General features: G+C 40.5%; 2 protein-coding genes across 2 annotated transcripts; one reads left to right on the forward strand and one right to left on the reverse strand.

The window, feature by feature from the left end:
• Positions 1 to 2,988: 2,988 nt before the first annotated feature.
• LOC117435636 (sodium- and chloride-dependent GABA transporter 2-like) lies at positions 2,989 to 12,087 on the reverse strand. The gene is made up of 12 exons (XM_059005030.1): positions 11,888 to 12,087; positions 11,644 to 11,778; positions 8,398 to 8,538; positions 7,988 to 8,075; positions 7,753 to 7,885; positions 7,479 to 7,613; positions 7,175 to 7,278; positions 6,656 to 6,780; positions 4,952 to 5,064; positions 4,553 to 4,653; positions 4,296 to 4,466; positions 2,989 to 3,984 (listed from the first exon to the last, which is right to left on the reverse strand). Exons 1-10 carry the CDS (start codon positions 12,081 to 12,083, stop codon positions 4,627 to 4,629), a joined length of 1,197 nt encoding a protein of 398 aa, XP_058861013.1. The 5' UTR covers positions 12,084 to 12,087; the 3' UTR covers positions 2,989 to 3,984; positions 4,296 to 4,466; positions 4,553 to 4,626.
• An 8,183-nt stretch (positions 12,088 to 20,270) lies between these two features.
• On the forward strand, positions 20,271 to 22,183 carry mlnl (motilin-like). Its single transcript, XM_059004548.1, has 3 exons — positions 20,271 to 20,500; positions 21,605 to 21,709; positions 21,980 to 22,183. Exons 1-3 carry the CDS (start codon positions 20,384 to 20,386, stop codon positions 22,181 to 22,183), a joined length of 426 nt encoding a protein of 141 aa, XP_058860531.1. The 5' UTR covers positions 20,271 to 20,383.
• The last annotated feature ends 2,889 nt before the right edge of the window (positions 22,184 to 25,072 follow it).

Here is a 25,072-nt window from a genome sequence, read left to right on the forward strand (position 1 = left end):
CTTTGGCATGCAGGCATAATGACACAAATATTTTATCACTCACCTCCTCCATTTGTGTAGCACAGGTAGGGGAACCTCCACATGTTTCCCAGCCCGACAATCTGCCCAGCAACAGCCAGGATGAACTCTGTTTTGCTTGCCCATTGACCCCTCACCTGTATTTTCACCCTCTTTACAGGGCTGCGCAGCTGGTCAGCGAGACCATAGTTAACTTCTTCCTGAAGCTCACACTCCATCCTGCCTGCCGCTAGAACAAGTGTAAGAGATTACCACGTGAAAGGCATGCCGTCCTTTCAGATCAAGTGTAAGAGATTACCACGTGAAAGGGCTGCCGTCCTTTCAGATCAAGTGTAAGAGATTACCATGAAAAGGGCTGCCGTCCTTTCAAATCAAGTGTAAGAGATTACCACGTGAGAGGGCTGCCGTCCTTTCAGATCAAGTGTAAGAGATTACCATGAAAAGGGCTGCCGTCCTTTCAGATCAAGGGTAAGAGATTACCACGTGAGAGGGCTGCCGTCCTTTCAGATCAAGTGTAAGAGATTACCACGTGAAAGGGCTGCCGTCCTTTCAGATCAAGTGTAAGAGATTACCATGAAAAGGGCTGCCGTCCTTTCAGATCAAGTGTAAGAGATTACCACGTGAAAGGGCTGCCGTCCTTTCAGATCAAGTGTAAGAGATTACCACGTGAAAGGGCTGCCGTCCTTTCAGATCAAGTGTAACAGATTACCATGAAAAGGGCTGCCGTCCTTTCAGATCAAGGGTAAGAGATTACCACGTGAGAGGGCTGCCGTCCTTTCAGATCAAGTGTAAGAGATTACCACGTGAAAGGGCTGCCGTCCTTTCAGATCAAGTGTAAGAGATTACCATGAAAAGGGCTGCCGTCCTTTCAGATCAAGTGTAAGAGATTACCACGTGAAAGGGCTGCCGTCCTTTCAGATCAAGTGTAAGAGATTACCATGTGAAAGGGCTGCCGTCCTTTGCTTCCTATAATCACCGGAGGATCAATGGACATGGATTATCAAAGGATGCCAGTAAAGCCTCTATGTTAATTGATAGTTCAACATGGCTTTCAGAGAAAATAATAATATGAAGCTTGACTGCATCGCTTTTGTAATAATTTCTTAGTGCAGGTCATTTTCTCTACTTCTAAAATTAATATCAGAGCAGTGTACATTTAAGAGGACAGTAAATTAATCGGCAATTAATTTTCCCCCATTTTTCTCTCAATTTGAAATGTCCAATTGTATTTAGGCTCAGCTCACCGCTACCACCCCTGCGTTGACTCGGGAGTGGCGAAGACAAACACACGCTGTCCTCCGAAACGTGTGCCGTCAGCCGTCGGCTTCTTTTCACTCGGCAGGCCCGCCATGCAGTCACTTCAGAGCTACAGCGTCGGAGGACAACACAGCTCTGGGCATCTTACAGGCAAGCCAGCAGACGCCGGGTCAGTCTACAGGGGTCGCTTGTGCTCGGTGAGCCAAGGACACCCTGGCCGACCTAAGCCCTACCCCCCTCGGGCGGCACTCGGCCAATTGTGCGCCACCCCCCTGGGAGCTCCCGTCCATGGTCGGCAGTGGAATAGCCTGGACTCGAACCGGCGACCTCCAGACTATAGGGGCATCCTGCACTCCATGCGGAGTGCCTTTAACAGATGCGCCACTCGGGAGCCCCCTGGACAGTAAACTTTAATACTAAGCTCTCCTGTGACGACATAATCCAAGTTCCACAAACCGGTCAATTTTTTTTTTTTCATAAAAAAAGCCATTTAAACCAATTGTAATACATCATAGATACATTTCAAATATTAATATAACAAAACAAAAACACAGTAATAACTGGATTCAATATATAATTATCTTAAATTATAAGAGTATGATGTATTTTAGTTTGATCTATACCTGCAGGCATGAGCCAAATATAAATAATCCCACCTTTAAATATGGTCTTACCATAAAGTCTTTCAGAATATAAACTCCAAAAAATACTCAATACTTTTAAGGCTGCAATCCAAGGAATCCTCTTGAGGCTGGAACATATACTAGAATACCCAGCCCTACTATGACCCCATTTAGCATAGAGCTGTATTAAATAACTTAACTTTTCATTTCAAAATACATTCCAAAGTCCACAACAGTACATTGTAGTCATTATACAAATTCAGATAAAAGAATAACTAGCTCAGGAAATGAACGCTCTAAACAGAAATAGAAGATAGCAGTGTCCCAACGAAGCTGGACATGGAGAAATGGAAACGTTAGAATGACACTAGCTGGATATGCAACGTCAGTTAGACATTTTTCTGTATCAGAGATTGAAATAATCAGTGATTTGTAAAAGAGTTTGAAAAGCCAATTGGCCAGCTGATAGCCAACAGCTATTTAATGTTTCAGTGGGATAACTGGCTGCCAGTTACCAGTTGTTGTTTTCTTTAATTAGTAACATTAAGTCTTGAGTTTGTATGTAGGAGCTATTAACCATTATATGATGTAGCATACTGTACAATGAGCATTGAGTTTTGCATGTGCATAAAGAGATAAATAACTCGCAAATCAATGAGACATGACATGCATTACCCATTAACACCAAGACTTTCATGAAGTGAAATGATATTCCTTTGTGAGTTTGTATGTAGGAGCTATGAGCTATTATTTGACGCAGAATGCGTGAATATTGAATATCCACACGAATATCCAATATCAAATACTTCACCGGGTTTAGTGACCCATATTTGTAAGAGATTATGGCAGCCTCATTTAATTTTCTCTTTTTTGTCATGTCTCTCTCAGTCTTTGTAATGCTGTCATTTTCACAGATGGGCTATATTTTGTGTTGCAGTTGCACCCATTTTCTGAGAACAAAAGCAGGATTGAGCTTGATCATCAATGTGTCGGTCCCAATAGTAATCGTAAATCACTGAGACACATGACTCAATTTACTCTTTATCATGAACACTTTCAAGGTGTAAAATAGCTTTCTCTTGTGGGTTAGTCTCCAGGAGCTGTGAACTTGTATGACGTAGCCTAATGTATAATGGAAAGGGCACATACGTGTATATTTTTCTTCATGATAAATCAAGATAATTAAGCCCCAAATCCTGAAACATGACTCAAATGGCTCCTTTCACATTTGCTTTTATAAACAAGTGAAATGTTCCCGATAGTAAGAGACTACAACTGGATGCAATAAATAATGTATTTACGTTAAAATAGCATGAATCTAAAAGCACTCCAGTTTTGCGTAGTTGTTATGCCATGAGGAAAATATAGTGATTGTCTCCTAACCTATCCACCGAGAACACCTGTTGTCTGCTGCAGTCAGAAAGATAGTATCTGGTGCACACGTGGTAGTATTGTAACGAGACAAGGGTTTGGAGATAACCCTTACAAGGACACCCTGAAAGTGATCACAATGATGTGATTGGCTAAAAGACAACTGACACACTCAGCAAATGTTCAAGCAGTTTATTATTGCAGAGTTTAAAGGGTGTCTGCTTAAACACACTAAAAGCAGAGGGGGTCACCACAGGGAAGAATCCCCCTTTTCACAGTGACCACTGGCCCTCGCCCCCAAACCACCGTCACCCAGTGTCCCCTATGTTTACACAGCATACACCCCACATTTATAACAGTCCTCTGAATGTTTAATTGCCCCTTTTCCCAGTTAAAGGTTACCCACAATCCCGTGCGCTTGTAACTAATTTGTATAGCGCCCCGGTGCACTTTAATAGTTTTACGTAAGATTTATAATTGAGTGTTTAAAGTTGTGGATAAACATGCACTAAATACAATAGTATGTTCCTTTCTTAAAGTAAGTAGCTTTCGTTTCTCTTCATACAGGAGCGTCTTCAGTTTCATACTCTTCCTTGCAGGCTGTTTCAGTCTCCCCACACTGCTGACTGGGCTCAGAGTTGAAAGGGCATCTGCTTGCTTTCTGTTTCTTGACAAGGGCCAGGTCGCTGGCAGGGAGGCACAGCAGGCGAAGGCGCTGGGAGGACACCAACAGCAGAGACAGATAATCAGACACATTCAGTGGTCTTTGTACACACACATAGAAACATATATATATATATATATATATATATATATATATATATATATATATATATATATATATACACACACACACACACACACGTTGGTGTTTGCATTTCTTCATTGTGAATATATATATACAATTTAATGCATTTATTTTATATCTGATTGGACTCAGTAGTTTTTCTTTTATTTTAAATTGGAACAGTGGGAGATGCTTATATAGACAGCTGTTTACAGATACAAGAACAAAACATTGTGTACCTCTGGCATGGTCCCCTTGGTCTGAGTGAGTTTGAAGACGATCCACAGAGGGACCAAGACAATGGAGGAGAAAGCGAGGAACCAGCCGAGGATGTATCCCCAGGTCGGGTACTCGTATGTCCTGTTGTACTTCAGTGGGGTGTACTTGACCAGGGAGAAGATGAAGGTCCCCTGGTGGAGAGAGAGTGCATTACACAATATGACATAGTCTTATTTATATAAGAAATACCAGGAAGTGTATACAGTGGGACACTTACAATGCAGATGGCTGGAGTGAAGAAGAGCCAACAGTATTTAATCAGAGGCCAAGGCCGGTAGCCAATCATGTCTTCTATGCAGTCATAAAAACGGTTGCCACCTAAACAATTAAACACAAGCGATAAGAAGCTGGAGCAGAATGTGACATTGTTCTACCAAAAGTGATCCCACAGATTTCATACATTTCATACAGTTTCCTTAGTGGATGGAATGGAGTTAGAGTTATGGAGTGTGAGGTTCTCAAGGCAAACAAACTACACATGAGAGAGATAGAAGAGTAGTTTTTTAAAGATGTGGTTCACAAAATAAAAAGTATTTGATTTCATTTGTGAGTATGATTTGGTAAAAGGATGGTACCTGAGCTCCAGTTTGAAAGTAGGAGATGCAGGTTCACTCACCTCAGTGTCCACCCCCAGCAGGAAGACCATGAGGAAGAAGCAGAAGGCCCAGAGCTGAGGGAGTGGCATCATGGCCATAGCGCGCGGGTATGCGATGAACGCCAGGCCAGGACCTGCACAAGAACAATCATTATTATTAATTGGTCATTTAGCAGACGCTTTTATCCAAAGCAACTTACAGAGACTAGAGGATGAACTATGCATCACAACTGTTGCTGCAGCAGAGTCACATTAGAAAACGATTCAGTACTGTCAGCCAATAATTTTGACTTGCTGTATTTTTAGCGGTAGTTCACATCTATTGGACAGTAAATACTAAACAAAGACACAACTGGTACAAATTAATTTTATTATCCACCAAAACCAGCCAATCAAAACTTTGCATTGACAAAAGCAACCAATCCTGTATCTGCAACTGCCGAGAGCCAATCACAGACTGTCAGCTCGACTGGCGCACAGACACAACATATTTCAACAAGAACAAAGCGAGAAGCAGACAGTTCAGTAATATTGCTCCATTCATATGTAGATCTAAGAGAGAAAGGCTTTGGCAAGAAATATTGTGAGTTAGGAGGCATTTTAGAATGGCATTTAATGAGAAATTGTATTGGTAGTGCAGACTCCATCGTACATGGACTGTTCAGTAATTGCTCCGTTCATTCCCTCATGTCCCTAACAAGTTAATATAAAATGAAAATCGATTTACTAAATAAAAAATCATTGTTTTTCTCTTTATATGTAGTTCATCCTTCTTTATTTTAAAAATGTTTGGGACTATTTTCTTAGAACGTCTTTACTCAGTGGAAAGGTACCCGACGAATCAGTACAAGTTAAAGGTAAATCTAGGTTTTTGGGTGTTTTTTTAAGAAAACAATGGTAAAAATAGTTTTCTAATAGTGATAGTGCCCTCTTGATGATGGCCCTACTGTGTGATAGTTGATCTTGACTTTCATTAGCGCCCTTGCCTTCGGCTCGGGACGCATAACTCCAGTCGTGGTCATCTATCACATGGTAGAGCCATCATCGATGGGCACTATCGCTTAAATAGGACCTCGGTTTAGCCTGTTTGTTACCAAATAGAGAATAGAGAAAAAACAAACCAACAAATAACTCCTTTTGTGAGTCCATAAAAAAAAAACACTGCAAAATAACTACTGCTATAAATATATTTAATATGTTGCAAATCCCACTAAATAAATATATTGAATTGAATTACAATAGAATCTCGGTTTTATGTCTCACCCGAATGAGCAAGTGACTTGCTCAACATCACACACAGTGAGTCAGTGGCTGAACCGCGATTTCAACCAGGAACCTCCAGGTAACAAGTCCCTTTCTCTAACTGGACTACCAAGCCTCATTATTGCAACACAACTACCTGACCTAATAACTTTCCTTCTAGATCTTCCAGAACCTGCTGGAAATGTATTACTGCAATCATGTCCTTGAAATATGTATTTAAGACCGTGATGTGTCGTGAAAGAAATACATCCCAGATCATGAGATTTTAGCCATCAGATGAAGTTGTAGGCGGAAGCAGGTCCACAGTTAATTGTTTAATCTGTTTGCCATTTTTTCAATGATCCGAGAAACAATACCAATTAAGCAGTTAAAGTAGTATAACTCTAAGAGAAAATCTGGACTAAATGTCTTTCTCAATGCCTTCAAGTAAAATTAAGACCAGAGTCATAAGCCACTCCATACCAGACTCAGCAACCTCCGAGATGGGCACTCCCTGCTCATGTGCCATGAAGCCCAGCACTGAGAAGATGGCGAACCCGGCCACAAAGCTTGTTCCACTGTTCAGGAGGCACAGGTACATACAGTCCCTGAAATCACAAGGACAGTATCATCTGTATTCCCCATGCTAATAAGCCATGCTTGAATGGAATTCAATTGTACGCACATTCAATCCTGGAGTAATTTGAATTCCAGGATTTATGTGCTGAAACAGTAAGCGATTAGCTTAACATCAACGCTTAAATAAAAGCGATTACCTGATATAATACTACAGTACTCAGACCTCAGACACTTTTACTACAATAATTAAGAGCCTCCTAAAGTTTAAATCTTTGTTATGTTTATAACAGGCTGCAACTGCGATTTTGTAAATGCATCCAAGATTCAAACCTGGATCCTGTGGAGCAGGCTGCACTCCCTCTCTTCATACATCCCCAAGACATGCAGCTTGTCTCTTGTTTGCCAAGGAAAAGGCTTACTTACTTGTAACAGTTGTTGTTGTACGTGTTGTAACTGCCAAGGATGATCAGACTTCCAACACAAATGCTATAAGAGAAGAAAATCTGTATCCCTGCATCCATCCACACCTAACAGAGGCAGAAATAGAGAAATAACAAACAGTAGTGATACTGCAGTGCTTTAAATGAATGCATTGATGGTGGTGCCACTTGCCAACTTAGCAGGTTTTGCAGTGGTCCTGTTGAAATTGTAGGGGTTACCAAGGACAAAAAATTACCACCTCAGAGAAGGAAGTATGCCTTGGATCACTGCACATGAAGGTGAGTACCTGTGGATCGGCGAGCCGCGCTGGGTCTGGGTAGAGGTAGAAGATGATCCCGTCCACAGCTCCAGGCAGAGTGAGTCCACGGATCAGCAGGACAGCCAGCATCAGGTAGGGGAACGTGGCCGTGAAGTACACCACCTGTGGGGATGGAAAAGACATAAAGGTCTGATGGTGTGATGCTCCACTAGTGTGTATGACACATCACTAACATCTACAGTAGGCTGGTTTCACTTAAGGACCAGAATCTCTGCAGCCCATGTAAGTAACAGATTCTTACCTTTCCTGTGGATTTGACTCCCTTCCAGACACAGAAATAGCAGATAATCCAGCAAAGCAGGAGGCACAGTATCAGCTCCCAGTGCAGGCTGCCCACCTCCTCGATCCCACCAGATATACTCAGCACCCGCCTCCTAAAGGGCAGATGACACCCAGAGTCAGGGAGGTGGTACCGCACACATTCATTACTACTACAGTGGTTATCAGTGTTTCTCCAGGCACCCTGTGTTACTTACTCCCAGAACTCTGTGGCCGGTGATGTAGCATTTTCTGGAATCGTCCCATTGGATGTGATGTTATGCTTATCAAATTCCACACAGGTACCTAAGAGTCACAGGGAATGATAAAACAGGTTAACTTTGTAAAGAAGGATGACATTCATCCACAGTCCCTGACTTGGAGAACCTCTACAAAAACCAAAGCTGCAAAGCTATCAATTAGCACCTTTGTGTGTTTCTCCATTAGCAGATTGAGTTGCACTCCCATAAGCCACAATTGCCAGTGAAAGGACAAAAAAGGCAGTTATGTTTAATAAAATAACATTTAAAAAAAATAAAAATAAATTCTGTAAACTTAGACTGAGGCATTTCCCATTCCAGTGGTTGCCTGTGTTCCAGGATCCCCTCGTTGCCCTCTGTTGGAGTACCTGTATTCCAGGTGTTTCTACAGCTAGCCCAGGGAAGCTCCCAGCTGAAGGAGTGGAACAGGTAGAAGAGAGCCCAAGCCTGGATGATGATGTAGCTTACAACAATGTAGCCAATAATCACCTGGCTGGCATATCCAATGCCTGAAGAGGTAGAGAGAGACAAGGCGCCATTAATTAAGTGATTTTATTCAGGATTACAACATTGATATTCTCTCTCTAACTGAAACATGGCTTGGACCGAATGGCAATGTTTCCCTGATTGAGGCTTCAGTAACTTTTTTCAAGAAAGCTTACTCTGCTGGGTGGGGAGGTGGACTTGTTATTGTTTTCCGTGGTGATCTTAGAATCAAACAGGAAATTGTTGAAGGTTATTCATCATTACAAGTTTTAACCTTGACATTAAACAGTCCATTACCTGTTCATACTGAAATTATTTATTGGCCACTGTAACACAGCAGGGAGGGGGGGTTAAAATCCTCCCTGCAGAAAACATGTGTGTATACACATTTGAGTTAATTGTTTCATTGTTAATTATCCCCTGCACCTGGTAGTAATTATAAATTAGAACCAGGTGCAGGGTATTTAAGAGAAGCAGTCAGTCTGCACAGGGCTGCTGTGTGAAGAGTCTGCTTGCGAGTGCGTGAAAGAAAGAAAGAAAGAAAGAAAGAAAGAAAGAAAGAAAGAAAGAAAGAAAGAAATGAAGGATTGAGTGAGTGAGTGAGTGAGTGAGTGAGACCTGTTAGTGTTTTTGTGTTAAACTGTGTTTATTTTGGTTTGTGTTACAGGGAAACAGCTTAGCTGTCCTGTTTTATAGTTAGGTTCCGTCCTGTGTGTTAGTTATTGCTCAAAAAAGAGCCAGGTGTTTGTTTTGTTTATTTTGTTTGTTGGTTTATTAAATAGTGCGTTAGAGCGCTTAAAACTCCACTTCTTGTGTCTGGGTCTGCTTTTAAAGGGGCAACGAACGACTGTGCGTGCCGGCTGGTTTACACCACCCAAGTCAAACCCGCTATTTCTGACTGAATTTGGGGATCTGCTATCTATAGTGACAGTCAAATATGATAGGATTCTTTTATTGGGTGATTTTAACCTTCAAGTTGACATTGATTCTGATTCTAACTCTGAGTTTTTGCGGCTACTGGATTCCTTAGATTATATCCTGCATGTCAAAGGTCCTACACATAATCGTGGCCATACTAGATTGTCATATTATTCTAATTGAAACAAATACAAATAATCCTGGATTTCATTTTACTACCCTAGATAAATTAATTAATCCTTCCACTAATAGTCCTACCCTTGACATTGGCTCCTCTCACAGCTGCAATGACTTTTATATACATTTTATATACAATACATTTCTTTAAAAACAAAATACTAGACATCAGAAATGAGATTCCACAGACCCCTTCTATTAAGGACGACTCCAGCACAATTTTACCAACTACACCTATTAAGGCTACTATGGGGGCTTTTTCTTTGATTACCTTACAGGAACTGACAGAGCTAGTTCAACATATGAGCGCTACTATACGCTCTCTTGATCCTATTCCTACAAAACTATTAAACTATGTTCTTGGTGTTATTAATACCCACATTTTAAAAATTATAAATGGTTCACTTTCCTCCAGTATAGATCCCTCAGCTCTTAAGGTAGCTGTGGTAAAGCTTAAGAAACACAATTTGGACCCTAAGTCCTCAATAACTATAGGCCAATCTCCAACCTACCATTCTTAGATAAGGTTCTAGAGAGAGTTGATGCAATTCAATTACAAACAATTCTAACTGTTAATGGTATATTCAAGAAGTTTCAGTCTGGTTTTCGTGCTGCTCATAGCACCGAGACGGCCCTTGTCAGAGTTATGAATGATCTGCTGATAAGCTCTGACTTGGGCTTTCCATCAGTATTAATTCTTGATCGGAGTGCTGCCTTTGATACTGTAGACCATTCCATCCTACTGAATCGTCTTGAAAGCACAGTGGGGCTGTCTGGCCTTGTCCTATCCTGGTTCAAATCTTATCTTTCTGATAGGTTTCAGTTTGTCTCTATTGGGGGGGGGGGGGGGGGGGGTAAAATCGGCATTATCAGAAGTTGTCTGTGGTTTTCCACTGGGCGCTATTCCAGGTCCCTTGCTGTTTTCATTATATATGCTACCGTTGGGTGACATTATCTGCAGATGGAGTGAACTTCCATTGCTCTGCTGATGATACCCAGCTATATTTGTCCCTAAAGCCAGGAATTTCCTCTGCCTGGGTGTTATTAGCTATTTGCCTTTTAGACATCAAGCATTGGATGTGACAGAATTTTCTAATGTTGAATTCAGATAAAACAGAGGTCATGCTAGTGGGATCACAGAACCAACTAAAAGGAAATGTGGGATTACATGAGCTCGACCCTTGCAGTCTCTCATCAAAACTTAACTAGAAATTAAGAGTTTGGGAGTCATCTTTGATCCTGATCATTTGAGACTCATATTAGAGAAGTTACTAAAGTATCTTTTTACTATTTGAGAAATATAGCCAAACTTAGACCAATTATTTCTATATCTGATGCTGAGAGACTAATGCATGCCTCTGTATCATCTAGAATTGATTATTGTAATGCGCTTTTTTTTGGTTTCTCAAAACGTGTGGTATCCCACTTGTAGCTTGTACAGAATACCGCCGCTAGACCTCCGACTACAACCAGGAAAAGTGAACATATAACCCCTGTTTTGGCCTCTTTACACTGGCTCCCTGTGCAGTATAGAATTGATTTTAAGATTTTGCTGTTAACTTACAAGGCCCTGAATGGATTAGCACCTAGTTATTTGCAGGAGTTACAAAAGCAAAACAGAATGTAGCTCAGAAATTATGGAATGCTCTGCGTTCGTTTGTCAGGGAAGCTGGGACCGTTACAGTTTTCAAGTCAAGACTAAAAACGTACTTTTATAAAATGGCTTTCTTATCTTAGTTAGTTTTAATGCAACTTTTAATGCCGCTTTTGTGTTATTATTACTATTCTGTATTACTATTGTACAGTGCTTTGCAATACCTTTGTATAAAAAGTGTTATATAAATGCAATAAATAAATAAATAAATAAATAAAGAGAAGAAACAAAGAGTAACTTCCAGTTCTAACTGGGAAGCATCATAAATATAGTAACTCAACAACAGCTATAAGGGAATCCAGGATATTACACAAAATCACACCCTTATAGTTACAGTTACAATTCCAGTTCTTTTATGAACTGTAATCTTTACACTCGCCTTCAAAGAGGGGGCAGATTCTCCTCCAAGCGGTGATGCTCCCCTGGCTGGTGTACTGCCCCAGAGCCGTCTCCAGGAGGAACAGAGGTATCCCGCGGAACACCAGGAACAGCAGGTAGGGAATCAAGAACACGCCTGTTTGATGAAGCAATGTGTGAGAGGTCAAATATGCACTGCCATTCTGTAATAAATTTTAGACTTCTTTGGCATGCAGGCACAATGACACAAATATTTTATCACCCACCTCCTCCATTTTTGTAGCACAGGTAGGGGAACCTCCACAAGTTTCCCAGCCCGACAATCTGCCCAGCAGCAGCCAGGATGAACTCTGTTTTGCTTGCCCATTGGCCCCTCGCCTGTATTTTCACCCTCTTCTTTACAGGGCTGCGCAGCTGGTCTGTGAGACCATAGTTAACTTCTTCCTGAAGCTCACACTCCATCCTGCCTGCAGTGTTATAGACTACATATGAATTTCTATCCACCTGCTACCAACCTGTCATTCTAATTTGCCTTCTGTCAGCACCAGAGGCTCAAATGAAAAGCAGATTGGTTGTGACTCGCCACTGTTTTACATTTTTTAACAGTTGCAAAATTATCACTTTTTTAAATAATGTTAATATTATTGTTAACCTTTTCATTGCTGTTTAGTGGAATCTAAAATATATATGCAATACAATGCAATACTGTGCAATGCATGGCCCTAGAGCAAAAGGAGAACGTTCCCCCCATCCCCAAAAACTATTTATTGAACATACACAAGAGAAATGACACAAGAAGCGTTGGAATAGGAGAAATGTAATTTCATAGTTCATTTTTGGATCTAGTAGTGTATAATGTCAATGCAGGGTAAACTACTGTATAATTTGCTTTTTTTATTGTAAAGCAATGTGCAGCAGTTTAAGATGTTTTACAGGAAAGGCGCTATATAAAAATAAATTTGATTGATCGTGCCCTAGATAAATGCCATATGGCTGCAGAACAGCAAAAACAATCTTGTCATTGGCATCAGTCTACTCATATTGTGCTTCAAGCATTTAAACTAGTTCTGTCACACATGGGTATATATAAGACCATTTTCTTGCTCACAATTTGGGTACAGAACTGCTCAGTTTCTGCATCGCTATCTCTTTGTCCGGAGTTCTTCAGCCTTCCCATGCAAATGCGACCTTCAGTTTTAATATGGCCAGTAAATTGTAACCATTTACAGTAGATACAACAGAAGTTTAGTTCTGTAAGAAAGGTTTTCTGCTTCCGACCGCCAGAGTCAGACTGCAGTGGAGTTGTAATCTGAGAGAAATATGGCTTTGCATTGTTGTGTGTCCGATTCTCGATGTGATCCCGAGAACAAAATAATATTTTCATTGCTTTCTCAAAGAAGCAGAGATGAGAAAAGAGTGGGTGCAGAAAAGAAGAGACATCAGTCTTAATTTCCAGGTACATAACAAGAATCATCCAGTTTAGCGATGTATCTTCACATAACAATATTATTAATATTTATTTCTTATCCAGAGCGACTTACAATTGTTACAAGATATCACATTATTTTTACATACAATTACCCATTTATACAGTTGGGTGTTTACTGGAGCAATCTAGGTAAAGTACCTTGCTCAAGGGTACAACAGCAGTGTCCCCGACCAGGGATTGAACCCACGACCCTCCGGTCAAGAGTCCAGAGCCCTAACCACTACTCCACACTGCGGCCCCATATGAGAAATTTCACCTTGTTCTTGGAGCAGGTCGCTGTGTAGTTTAACTTCTTATTTAAAAATGGTTAATGTTTTATAAATAAATCCATATACATAACTGATATAGTAAATTACACTTTGTAAATTATATAGTGTGTGCAATCCTGTAGTGTAATAATCCCACGTCTTTTTGGGGATTCAGAAATATATATTCTCTACAAAAGCTGAGAGACGAATGTGCCAAGCCCCTATAATACTGATTATAAACCCTATATTCTTACAGTGTGCTAACTGAGACAACCACATCAAATTCTCCATGTCAGCATCATGAATGCTTCACCAAACAAATGTTTAGGTAGAAAAGGAGTACATAAAAAAACACACACTGTCTTCTACTGTGGTCTTGCTTTCATTATGACACTAACACAAAATAGGTTAAGACTACATGACATAAGCATGGGAAAAAGCATAGTAAACTGCAACATTACTGTGTAAATTTACTGTGATAAACTATGGGGGTGCCAGATAGATAGATAGGCAGTATTGTACAAAATAATAACTTCATGTTCTAACTGGGAAACAACACAAATATAGTAACTCAATAACAGCTATAGGGGAATCCAGGATATTACACAAAATCACACCCTTATAGTTACAGTTACAATTCCAGTTCTTTTATGAACTGTAATCTTTACACTCGCCTTCAAAGAGGGGGCAGATTCTCCTCCAAGCGGTGATGCTCCCCTGGCTGGTGTACTGCCCCAGAGCCGTCTCCAGGAGGAACAGAGGTATCCCGCAGAACACCAGAAACAGCAGGTAGGGAATCAATAACACACCTGTTTGATGAAGCAATGCAAGATAAAACATTGTATTAACTCCCACAATGTATAAATCCCACTTTTAATAGTTGGCCGCTTACTAGGACATAGTAGGTGGTAGTTAGTGTTCTGAAATATTTACTTTCATGGAGGTTTGAGTAGACTTCTGTATTTAATATTTTAATTAAAATAAGTTAAAGCAAAATTCTGTTATAAATTGTAGTATGTATAGCAGAATACAGCATACATAAATATATGTAGTATATATATATTTACAGCAATAATCTACAGTATACAACAAATTACTGCATTTTACAGAAAACAAGTTACTAAATTGCAGTATTTAGTGCAGAGTGCTGTTGTACTTGACAACACTTTGTTTGATATGTAACATTATTTGATATATAACATCATTTGTATATCACTCTGCTCCAGTGCAGAGAATAGTCAAATGATGTATGTTCTAATGGAATCTAATTTGTACTAATTTCCATATTTTAGAAGATGACTTTGAATCACTAAACTAACAACCTAATGTTTAAACACATAATTACAAACATACAGTGCCTTGCGAAAGTATTCGGCCCCCTTGAACTTTGCGACCTTTTGCCATATCTCGGACCTGCCTGGTGTGTTCCTTGTTCTTCATGATGCTCTCTGCGCTTTAAACGGACCTCTGAGACTATCACAGTGCAGGTGCATTTATACGGAGACTTGATTACACACAGGTGGATTCTATTTATCATCATTAGTCATTTAGGTCAACATTGGATCATTCAGAGATCCTCACTGAACTTCTGGAGAGAGTTTGCTGCACTGAAAGTAAAGGGGCTGAATAATTTTGCACGCCCAATTTTTCAGTTTTTTATTTGTTAAAAAAGTTTGAAATATCCAATGAATTTCGTTCCACTTCATGATTGTGTCCCACTTGTTGTTGATTCTTCACAAAAAATTACAGTTTCATATCTTTTGTTTGAAGCCTGAAATGTGGCAAAAGGTCGCAAAGTTCAAGGGGGCCGAATACTTTCGCAAGGCACTGTAAGTACTGTATGGTAGATTTTTTATAAGGCGTTGGGTCTTTCTATAATGGATGTAGCCAGTAAATTGTCCCTCACCTTTCATGATCTCTAAATTTACACATTTATAAAACAGAAAAAGATTTGGACCATATTAACTGCTTTTTCAACTGTATCCAAAAGTTAACACATAAACTGTGAAGCATTTCATTTCATGCAGTAACATACCAGACAAGTTAAAAACAGACTCATATTTCTTTATTAAAAATATTCACATAAGCAGGCATAAGAAAATAGTGACACCCACCTCCTCCATTTTTGTAGCACAGGTAGGGGAACCTCCACACGTTTCCCAGCCTGACAATCTGCCCATCAGCAGCCAGGATGACCTCTGTTTTGCTTGCCCACTGGCCCCTCACCTGTATTTTCACCCTCTTCTGTGCTGCTGGTCTATGAGACCATGGTTAACTCCATCCTGCCTGCAGTGTTATAGACTATATACATGTTTTTATCCACCTGCTACCAACCTGTCATTCTAATTTGCCTTCTGTCAGCACCAGAGGCTCAAATGAAAAGCAGATTGGTTGTCATATACAATACTGTGCAATGCATGGCCTTAGAGCAAAGGAGAACCTACGATTCCCCCCATCCCCAAAAACTATTTACTGAACATACACAAGAGAAGCGCTGCAATAGGAGAAATGTAATTCCATAGTTTAATTGTGGATCTAGTAGTGTATAATGTCAATGCATTCTGAATAAAAAAAAATATTAGCCTGTACATAAACATACTGTTTGTGGTATATGGTGGTTATATAGGATGTCCCATGAGTCATAAACACATTTAATGTGAATTCAGCACAACGGCAGAAGATCCAAAACACAGAGGTAACTTTATACAATAGTCAATAGTTTCATGCAAAGCTTCAACATCGATGCTGAGCCAATCTAGTTTTGCATTTCTACAGTCTCCCCTGCCAGCTTCCTAGTGCGTGCCGGGGTACCTGCCTCGCCTCCACTTCTGACAACAATGTAGCGACGCTGTCCTGGGTTTCCAGCGGCCAAGTTCTGGGCCAATCTAGATTTGCCCAATCGGACACGGGCGAGTGCCAAAAAAAGTCTCTCTTTATGTCATCAATATTTTCTCTTCATTGAAGACACTGGGAAAGACTTCTGTCAATTAACTCACAGCGTGGACTGGCTCTACACACTTTCATCACAACAGGTTCACCTGTACCTTCTGATTATTGTAAATGTCTTGGTGTGTGTAAAGATCAGCGAGTTCTCCGAGTGTCTCTCTCTGCAGTTGGTGCCCCCCCCCCCCCTGGTTTTGGGATGGGACAGTTTATACTGTTGGGATGTTTTGGGACGGGTTTTGGGATGGGTCAGGGTATAATGCTGCGATGTTTTGGGATGGGTCAGGGTATAATAATGGGCTGGCATTGTCAAATGTTTGTTATTGAAACAAGAAAAAAAAATTATGAAAAAGTTCCCCAAAGACTGTTGAAATGGGAGTATTTCTTAGGCACTGTAATTGAATGTGAAACTGATTAAGAGACCGAAGCGACGGCCCTGCGCCCCTTCTCTCCGGAACGATGCGTCTCATCTCCGCAGTGCAAAAGAGGTACGTCAACAAGCTGCAATAAAATTCACTGTAGCCAGGATGCTGCCCAGAGCTCCTTGAATTTACTGTGGTTTATCTTCAGTAAGATAAGTGTATTTCACTGAGTGGGAACAGAGTGCCGTAACTTAGGGCTGTATATCACTCAGACCTTGAACAGTGTGACAGTGATTCACTTAGCATTTAAAGAATGCCTGTCATGTTTTATTATAGTCTTCCTCTTATATAGATATCTGTTTACAGTATATATGTATTTTACATTGGAAATAATTAAATGTTGTTTTAAAAAAAGACAAGATATGAAACGCATGGTCCCTGTTAGTTAAGGACTGTTTTGAGTATTTAATCCTAAGTTTTGTAAAATAAATGACTGCAGTTCAGCTCTGCCCACGTTTTTGTCTCGTCTTTGTCCTTGTTATAAGATGGTGGGTTGTTGGACTGCCTGTTTAGTTTTTTCTTGCAATGAGGCCAGCATGCTGTTTATTAGCAGTTGTTGTGACCTGATTTGCCCATTTTTCTGTTAAAAATCCTTTGCTTCCTTGGATCACCTGATCAAGTATTCCAGCAGGAGGGGGGATCAATGGAGCCCGACAGCTAGTGGCCAAAAGTTTTGCATCAGCCTATAGATTTAACTGGCTTCAGAAATTCGAATGAAACCTGCTGAATAATGCTACGTTAACATATTGAATTACATACCACGTTGTAGTTTTCCATATACTTAAAGAAAAACTGACAAAAATGGAAAAATCAAACATGAAATACTGTACTACTAGTATGGCTTCCGGTAGACTTTTGCAATATCATTTTGTACTTTCTTTGATTACATAATGTTAAATAAAAGATCTAAATTATGTTCACGTATATATATATATATATACAGTGCCTTGCGAAAGTATTCGGCCCCCTTGAACTTTGCGACCTTTTGCCACATTTCAGGCTTCAAACATAAAGATATGAAACTGTAATTTTTTGTGAAGAATCAACAACAAGTGGGACACAATCATGAAGTGGAACGAAATTTATTGGATATTTCAAACTTTTTTAACAAATAAAAGACTGAAAAATTGGGCGTGCAAAATTATTCAGCCCCCTTAAGTTAATACTTTGTAGCGCCACCTTTTGCTGCGATTACAGCTGTAAGTCGCTTGGGGTATGTCTCTATCAGTTTTGCACATCGAGAGACTGAAATTTTTGCCCATTCCTCCTTGCAAAACAGCTCGAGCTCAGTGAGGTTGGATGGAGAGCATTTGTGAACAGCAGTTTTCAGTTCTTTCCACAGATTCTCGATTGGATTCAGGTCTGGACTTTGACTTGGCCATTCTAACACCTGGATATGTTTATTTGTGAACCATTCCATTGTAGATTTTGCTTTATGTTTTGGATCATTGTCTTGTTGGAAGACAAATCTCCGTCCCAGTCTCAGGTCTTTTGCAGACTCCATCAGGTTTTCTTCCAGAATGGTCCTGTATTTGGCTCCATCCATCTTCCCATCAATTTTAACCATCTTCCCTGTCCCTGCTGAAGAAAAGCAGGCCCAAACCATGATGCTGCCACCACCATGTTTGACAGTGGGGATGGTGTGTTCAGGGTGATGAGCTGTGTTGCTTTTACGCCAAACATAACGTTTTGCATTGTTGCCAAAAAGTTCGATTTTGGTTTCATCTGACCAGAGCACCTTCTTCCACATGTTTGGTGCGTCTCCCAGGTGGCTTGTGGCAAACTGTAAACGACACTTTTTATGGATATCTTTAAGAAATGGCTTTCTTCTTGCCACTCTTCCATAAAGGCCAGATTTGTGCAGTATACGACTGATTGTTGTCCTATGGACAGAGTCTCCCACCTCAGCTGTAGATCTCTGCAGTTCATCCAGAGTGATCATGGGCCTCTTGGCTGCATCTCTGATCAGTCTTCTCCTTGTATGAGCTGAAAGTTTAGAGGGACGGCCAGGTCTTGGTAGATTTGCAGTGGTCTGATACTCCTTCCATTTCAATATTATCGCTTGCACAGTGCTCCTTGGGATGTTTAAAGCTTGGGAAATCTTTTTGTATCCAAATCCGGCTTTAAACTTCTCCACAACAGTATCTCGGACCTGCCTGGTGTGTTCCTTGTTCTTCATGATGCTCTCTGCGCTTTAAACGGGCCTCTGAGACTATCACAGTGCAGGTGCATTTATACGGAGACTTGATTACACACAGGTGGATTCTATTTATCATCATTAGTCATTTAGGTCAACATTGGATCATTCAGAGATCCTCACTGAACTTCTGGAGAGAGTTTGCTGCACTGAAAGTAAAGGGGCTGAATAATTTTGCACGCCCAATTTTTCAGTTTTTTATTTGTTAAAAAAGTTTGAAATATCCAATGAATTTCGTTCCACTTCATGATTGTGTCCCACTTGTTGTTGATTCTTCACAAAAAATTACAGTTTCATATCTTTTGTTTGAAGCCTGAAATGTGGCAAAAGGTCGCAAAGTTCAAGGGGGCCGAATACTTTCGCAAGGCACTGTATATATATATATATATATATATATATATATATATATATATATATATATATATATATATTTAAATGATGTCTGAATCCTAAAATTCCAGGTGATGCCATCGCTGTACAACAGTAAAACAGAGAACAATAAAATGCAATAGAAATGTTTCCGTAGCGAGCCTCCGGAGGTGCGTACCTGCTAACATTCCTCCTGCAATCAGGATTACAGCTTGGTATCTATGAAATCTTACTATGATCAGTATTCCTGAGAGCAGGAAGTCATTGGGGGACAATGATGTAAGCAGGGCCAATACACAGCCTTGATTGTGCACTTGAGGACAGTTTATAAGACGCCTTGCCTGGGAATAACTCAACAGAACACAGCAAGTGAACCAGGCACCAGCAAACAGCACAAGGAAACCACCTGGAAATGTAAGTGCAGTCTGATTGTTTTTCAGCTTTCAATGTAGTGGCCTGTGTCTCACAGGTTTGCTAATGTAGTCACTACTAGCACAGGTGCGTCATTTCCAAGTAACTTAGTATGTTTTACATTCTTACTAAAATATTTTCATTTAAAATGCTTTCTTGTGCTTTTACCGTGGTGAACTTTAAAAACAATACAATACGCCACTTTCTGTAAAAAAATAACAACACGTAAAGTTATAACATAGAACTTCTTACTGCAGCTCATTATATAATGCGTTCATTCACAATCATTCACTCACATGGGAGGAAGAAGGAAGAAAAGTTATGAAACATTGATGGGAAATTTTACCCACAAACAGTCAGCTGGCTTTAAAAGAGTGGTGTTCCCAGCCTCAAGGCTTACATATTGAATTCTGTTGTTGAAATGCATGGGCTGTATACTCCTAATTGTCATTAGCACAATTGTTTTCTGAAATACAAAAAACACCAATGAAACCTCTAAAACTAATAAGAAACAACTTAATACTTAAGTCTTGTTGTTAATTTCTGGTTTGGTAGCTTTATGGGGTGCGTTTCTCTTTCTGAAAACATTGTGCTAATGATTTCGAGTAAACAGTTTTGAGAATCCAGCCCAAAGACTCCTTGATGTGTTTCTTACGGACGCTGCTCTCCGTTGCAGTGACACGATGGTCCACGGCAAGGTGATTGGCAGCCTCTTGGTGGTGTGTTTGGTGGCCATGCTGGCAGAGCAGACTGAAGGATTTCTCAGCTTCTTCAGCCCCAGTGACATGAGGAGGATGATGGTAACGTAGCAAAGCACTGAGCCAGGGAGAGACACTGGGACACATTTACATGAATACATTAAATTACTGTCTGTTTTTTATGTCAGAGTTGCAGAATGAGAAACAAACAACCTGGGAGTGCTCAAACGAATATTTTACAGTTTGCATCTCTTTTTTTTCTAATATTTAATTCCTGTTTAAACTGCGATCATGCGTGATCTGTATGATTCTCTGCTTCGTTATTTGCTGCATTTGCTAAATGACTTCTGAAAAGACTCCTCAAAGGCTGATGGTGGGGAAGCGAGGTAAGAGAAGGCATGCGCTGTGCCCATAGCTGAGGCATTGTACATCAGTGGTATAGGCGAGGCATTGTACATCAGTGGTATAGGTGAGGCATTGTGCATCAGTGGTATAGGTGAGGCATTGTACATCAGTGGTATAGGTGAGGTATTGTACATCAGTGGTATAGGTGAGGCATTGTGCATCAGTGGTATAGGTGAGGTATTGTGCATCAGTGGTATAGGTGAGGCATTGTACATCAGTGGTATAGGTGAGGTATTGTGCATCAGTGGTATAGGTGAGGCATTGTGCATCAGTGGTATAGGTGAGGCATTGTACATCAGTGGTATAGGTGAGGTATTGTGCATCAGTGGTATAGGTGAGGCATTGTGCATCAGTGGTATAGGTGAGGTATTGTGCATCAGTGGTATAGGTGAGGCATTGTGCATCAGTGGTATAGGTGAGGCATTGTACATCAGTGGTATAGGCGAGGCATTGTGCATCAGTGGTATAGGTGAGGCATTGTACATCAGTGGTATAGGTGAGGCATTGTACATCAGTGGTATAGCCAAAATCAGCTTTTTCAGAAGCACTTCCTTTCAGGGATAGTAAGAATGGTAAATAATAATCTAAGCAAAAATAACAATTATTTAAAGCGATATTAAAGAGTATTAAGAAGACCTCGATGATATAACACAGCCCTTTAAAATACTGCATTCATTTCCAAGTAATACCTGGGAATAAAAATGACTGTGCTGTGAATTTTAGGAATGTTATTGGAATAAAAACAAAACAGGAGTAATCTTTTATCAGGAAGGCAGCAGCTCATTGTTGTGTGCTCCTCAGGAGAAGGAGAAGAGCAAGACGGGGAAGAAGTCGGTGAGATCGGGGGAGACAGAGTCGGGAGAGCTGGCCGCTCCAGAGAGATACATGGAGGAGGAGGCTGCCATGGTAAGGAGGTCAAAACTACAGGGGCTCAGGCTGGCTCTCTCCAGCCAGCCCACACACACACAATCCACAGCACACTGGGGCTGCAACTGTTATGTCAAAGAACGGGGCTTATTCAGTCCAGGATTATTATACATGTGTAGGGTTTGATCCAGGTGGGACCAGGGTTAGCACTCCTGTGCCTCTTTAAGAAACAAACAGCACCCTGATTTAGTGCATCATCTCTTGGTGTCCTGGGTTGTAAACTCCCCCTTTTTTGTTTCTCTCGCTCAGCTGGGCACCCCCCTGGAGATCGGGGTTCGACTGAGCTCCCGGCAGTTTGACAAGTACGGGGCAGCACTGGGGGAGGTACTGAACGAGATGCTGGAGGAAGGGGGGAAAGGTGAGGCTTACTGGGAAAACTGGGAGAGGGGGCTGCTGTCAGAAACGGCTAGCACCGGTCTGAAGGAGGTTATACTGGTTTTAGGAACTGGCTAGCTATGCTGATTTGTTCAGGTGGCTGGAACCAGAAATCAAACCAGTACCCAGCTGTGCATGCTTGTGTTGTTAATGCATGCTTTGATATGTAAGTGCCAGCGATACCCTGAGGCACTTCACCTGCGTGCCACAGCCAGATCTAACATGTGCACCTTTCCTTCTTCTGCCAGCTCAATAAGGACCAGAGCTTTAGAACCACTCCAGATGGGTTCCTGTGACATCGTCTGCAGATCGGCAGCAAGAAGAATCTAAAAAATTCAAAATAAATTATTTTAATAAAAGCATATATATATTCAGTGCACTTTTCTGTGTTTTGAAAACAATAAACAGGAATTTAACAGTAAACCGTTTTGCCTTGTCATTCTTTGGTATAAAATGTGTTTGCTTTTTAGGTAAACATTTTAATTGCATGGAGAACATTTTGGTTTTAATAGACAGTAGGTGGTGCATGATTTGTCCAGTAACATGTCCCGCCTCAGGTGTAGTGTTATACTGGGAATTATTTGTATCCATTTGCTATTTCCTCATTGTTCAATATAGTTTCAGTATATTTAAAAGGAACCTGTTTTCTTGTTCTTCTTCTGGTTAATTTATATACCTCCATTTCCCTCAGCCTCATCTCCATTTTCCTTCTCTGCTCCTCATATTTCTCACACTTTCCATCTTCATGTTTCCCCAGTCTTAATAGATGTTCATTTAAAGAACTCTGCCCAATCCTTAACCTATCCAACGCTCTTTCCTTCCCAATTCTTTGTTCACCCAACTGTTATTCACCTCTTTCTGGATATTATGATAAAACCTTCCTTTTATGCTTTCATCCCATCTCTTCTGCCATTCTTTTACTATCATTTTTTTCACATAGCCTCCCATTTCCTGCGATCCCAGAGGAATCACCACATCAGTTTCCTCTCTTTTTAACCCACTTTTTGCTGCCAGATCTACCATCTCGTTGCCCAGAATGCCAGAGTGACCAGGAATCCAAACTAAAATCACTTCGATCCCCATTACTGCACATTCCTTATATTGTTGCATTATTTCAAACATGATATCTCTTCTATTAGTAAACTACCATTTTAATGCAATAAGTACACTTAAAGAATCTGAAAATATGACTGCTTTTTTAGGCTTTATTTCAGCTATTTTAACTATTGCAAATAGTATAGCTACCATTTCTTTTTTTTATATATATATTTTTTTTTTTCAAAATTTAGTCGTTGCCAATTTTTTTTTACCCCAGTTTTCTCCCCAATTTAGCATGCCCAATTATTATCTGTATTCTCGGCTCACCGCTCGCAACCCCCCTGCCGTCATTTTTCACACTGCAGATCCACAGCGATGCCACCAGACCTATAGTGCCGGAGGACAACACAGATCTGGCGGCTCCGCTGCAGAACCACGGGCGCCCTATCGGCCCCAGGCGTCGCTGATGCGCGGTGAGCCGTGGATTCCCCTGCTGACCTAAGTCCTCCCTACCCGGGCAGCGCTCAGCCAATTGTAAGCCGCCTCCTAGGAACTCCCGGTCACGGTCGGCTGTGACATAGCCTGGATTCGAACCTGCGATCTCCAGGCTATAGGGCACATCCTGCACTCCGCGTGGAGAGCCTTTACTGGATGCGCCACTCGGGAGCCCCCTATAGCTACCATTTCTGCAACATATACTGATAAATGGTCTGATATCCTCGCTATTTTACAGATCTCTAATTCTGGGATATAACATGCCATCGCCACTCTTCCTGTTTTTGGATCCTTGGATCTGCATATATGCATAGCGCCTCCATACTCTTCTCCTCTACAAAAGCTTGACTCTTTCTTTTCAGTTCCATTTTTCCCCTCCTTTCTTCACTTGCTCACTCAATTCTTTACAAGTTTGGTTTTTCCATCAACCATCCCGTAACACATTTATATTAACATTCTTTACCAACTTCAGATTTTCCATTCCCAATTCCTTTATCCATTTTTGCATCCAATACCCCAACATGCCCCCATTTGTTTCCCACCTCTCCTTTTTATAATGATTAATCCACCTATCTTCCATGCTTTTCCGAGGAGGAAATTCTGAATGCAGAGTTAGCCTTTATCCAATATTTTATACTTAGCCATTTTCTCCTTAGTTCCAATGGCATCTCATTTATTAAAACCTGCATAGCATTTATTGGAGCAGATTTCATAGCTCCTATACACACCCTTATTGCTTTGCAAATTATCCAATTTTCCCACCTTACTTTTACAAGTTCCCACTAGAATCTGACTTCCATAATCTATTACACTACTAATTAACCCTCTGTATATCAGCATCATACTAGTTTGATTTGCTCCCCAACTTGTCCCTGAAATACTTCTTAGAATATGTATCCTTCTTTTACATTTATCTATTATAGAATTTATTTGTTTTCCCCAAGTTAATTTTTTATCAAACCACACTCCCAAGTATTTAAATTCCTCCACCTCTTTAAGAGTCTTATCTTGGTATAATAAATCTAACTTCTCCTGCTCTCTTCTTCTTAGTGAAAATAACAGCACCTCTGTTTTTGTTACTGATATTTTAAAGCCCCATTTATTTGACCACTTTTCCAAATTATTCATTGCCTCCTGCAATTCCCTCCTAACTATTTCAATGTGTTTATTCCTTTTATAAATAACTCCATCATCAGCAAACAGACCTACAGATACTTTTGATCCTACTAAAATATCCTCAGCTAAATCATTTATCATTATATTAAATAGCAAAGGGCTGATAACACTTCCTTGAGGAGTTCCATTTTTCATCTCAAATCTTTCAGAGAACTTCCCCATCATTTTAACTTCAAATCTTCTTTCCTTCAAAAACATTTTCTTGTTCTTACCTCATCGACTAGGCCCGCACTTTAATTTGCCCTCCCCAACATGGCG

Source organism: Acipenser ruthenus, chromosome 30, assembly GCF_902713425.1.
Source record: "Acipenser ruthenus chromosome 30, fAciRut3.2 maternal haplotype, whole genome shotgun sequence".
NCBI lineage: Eukaryota > Metazoa > Chordata > Actinopteri > Acipenseriformes > Acipenseridae > Acipenser > Acipenser ruthenus.

Coding starts and splice junctions, on each gene's coding strand:
- LOC117435636 (XM_059005030.1), bottom strand. CDS start 12,083: ATGGAGTGTGAGCTTCAGGAAGAAGTTAACTATGGTCTCACAGACCAG. Junction 7,614..7,752: donor GAGTCAAATCCACAGGAAAG/GTAAGAATCTGT, acceptor CCATCCCCACAG/GTGGTGTACTTCACGGCCAC. Junction 4,654..4,951: donor TGCTGGGGGTGGACACTGAG/GTGAGTGAACCT, acceptor TTAATTGTTTAG/GTGGCAACCGTTTTTATGAC.
- mlnl (XM_059004548.1), top strand. CDS start 20,384: ATGGTCCACGGCAAGGTGATTGGCAGCCTCTTGGTGGTGTGTTTGGTG. Junction 20,501..21,604: donor GTGACATGAGGAGGATGATG/GTAACGTAGCAA, acceptor TGTGCTCCTCAG/GAGAAGGAGAAGAGCAAGAC. Junction 21,710..21,979: donor TGGAGGAGGAGGCTGCCATG/GTAAGGAGGTCA, acceptor TCTCTCGCTCAG/CTGGGCACCCCCCTGGAGAT.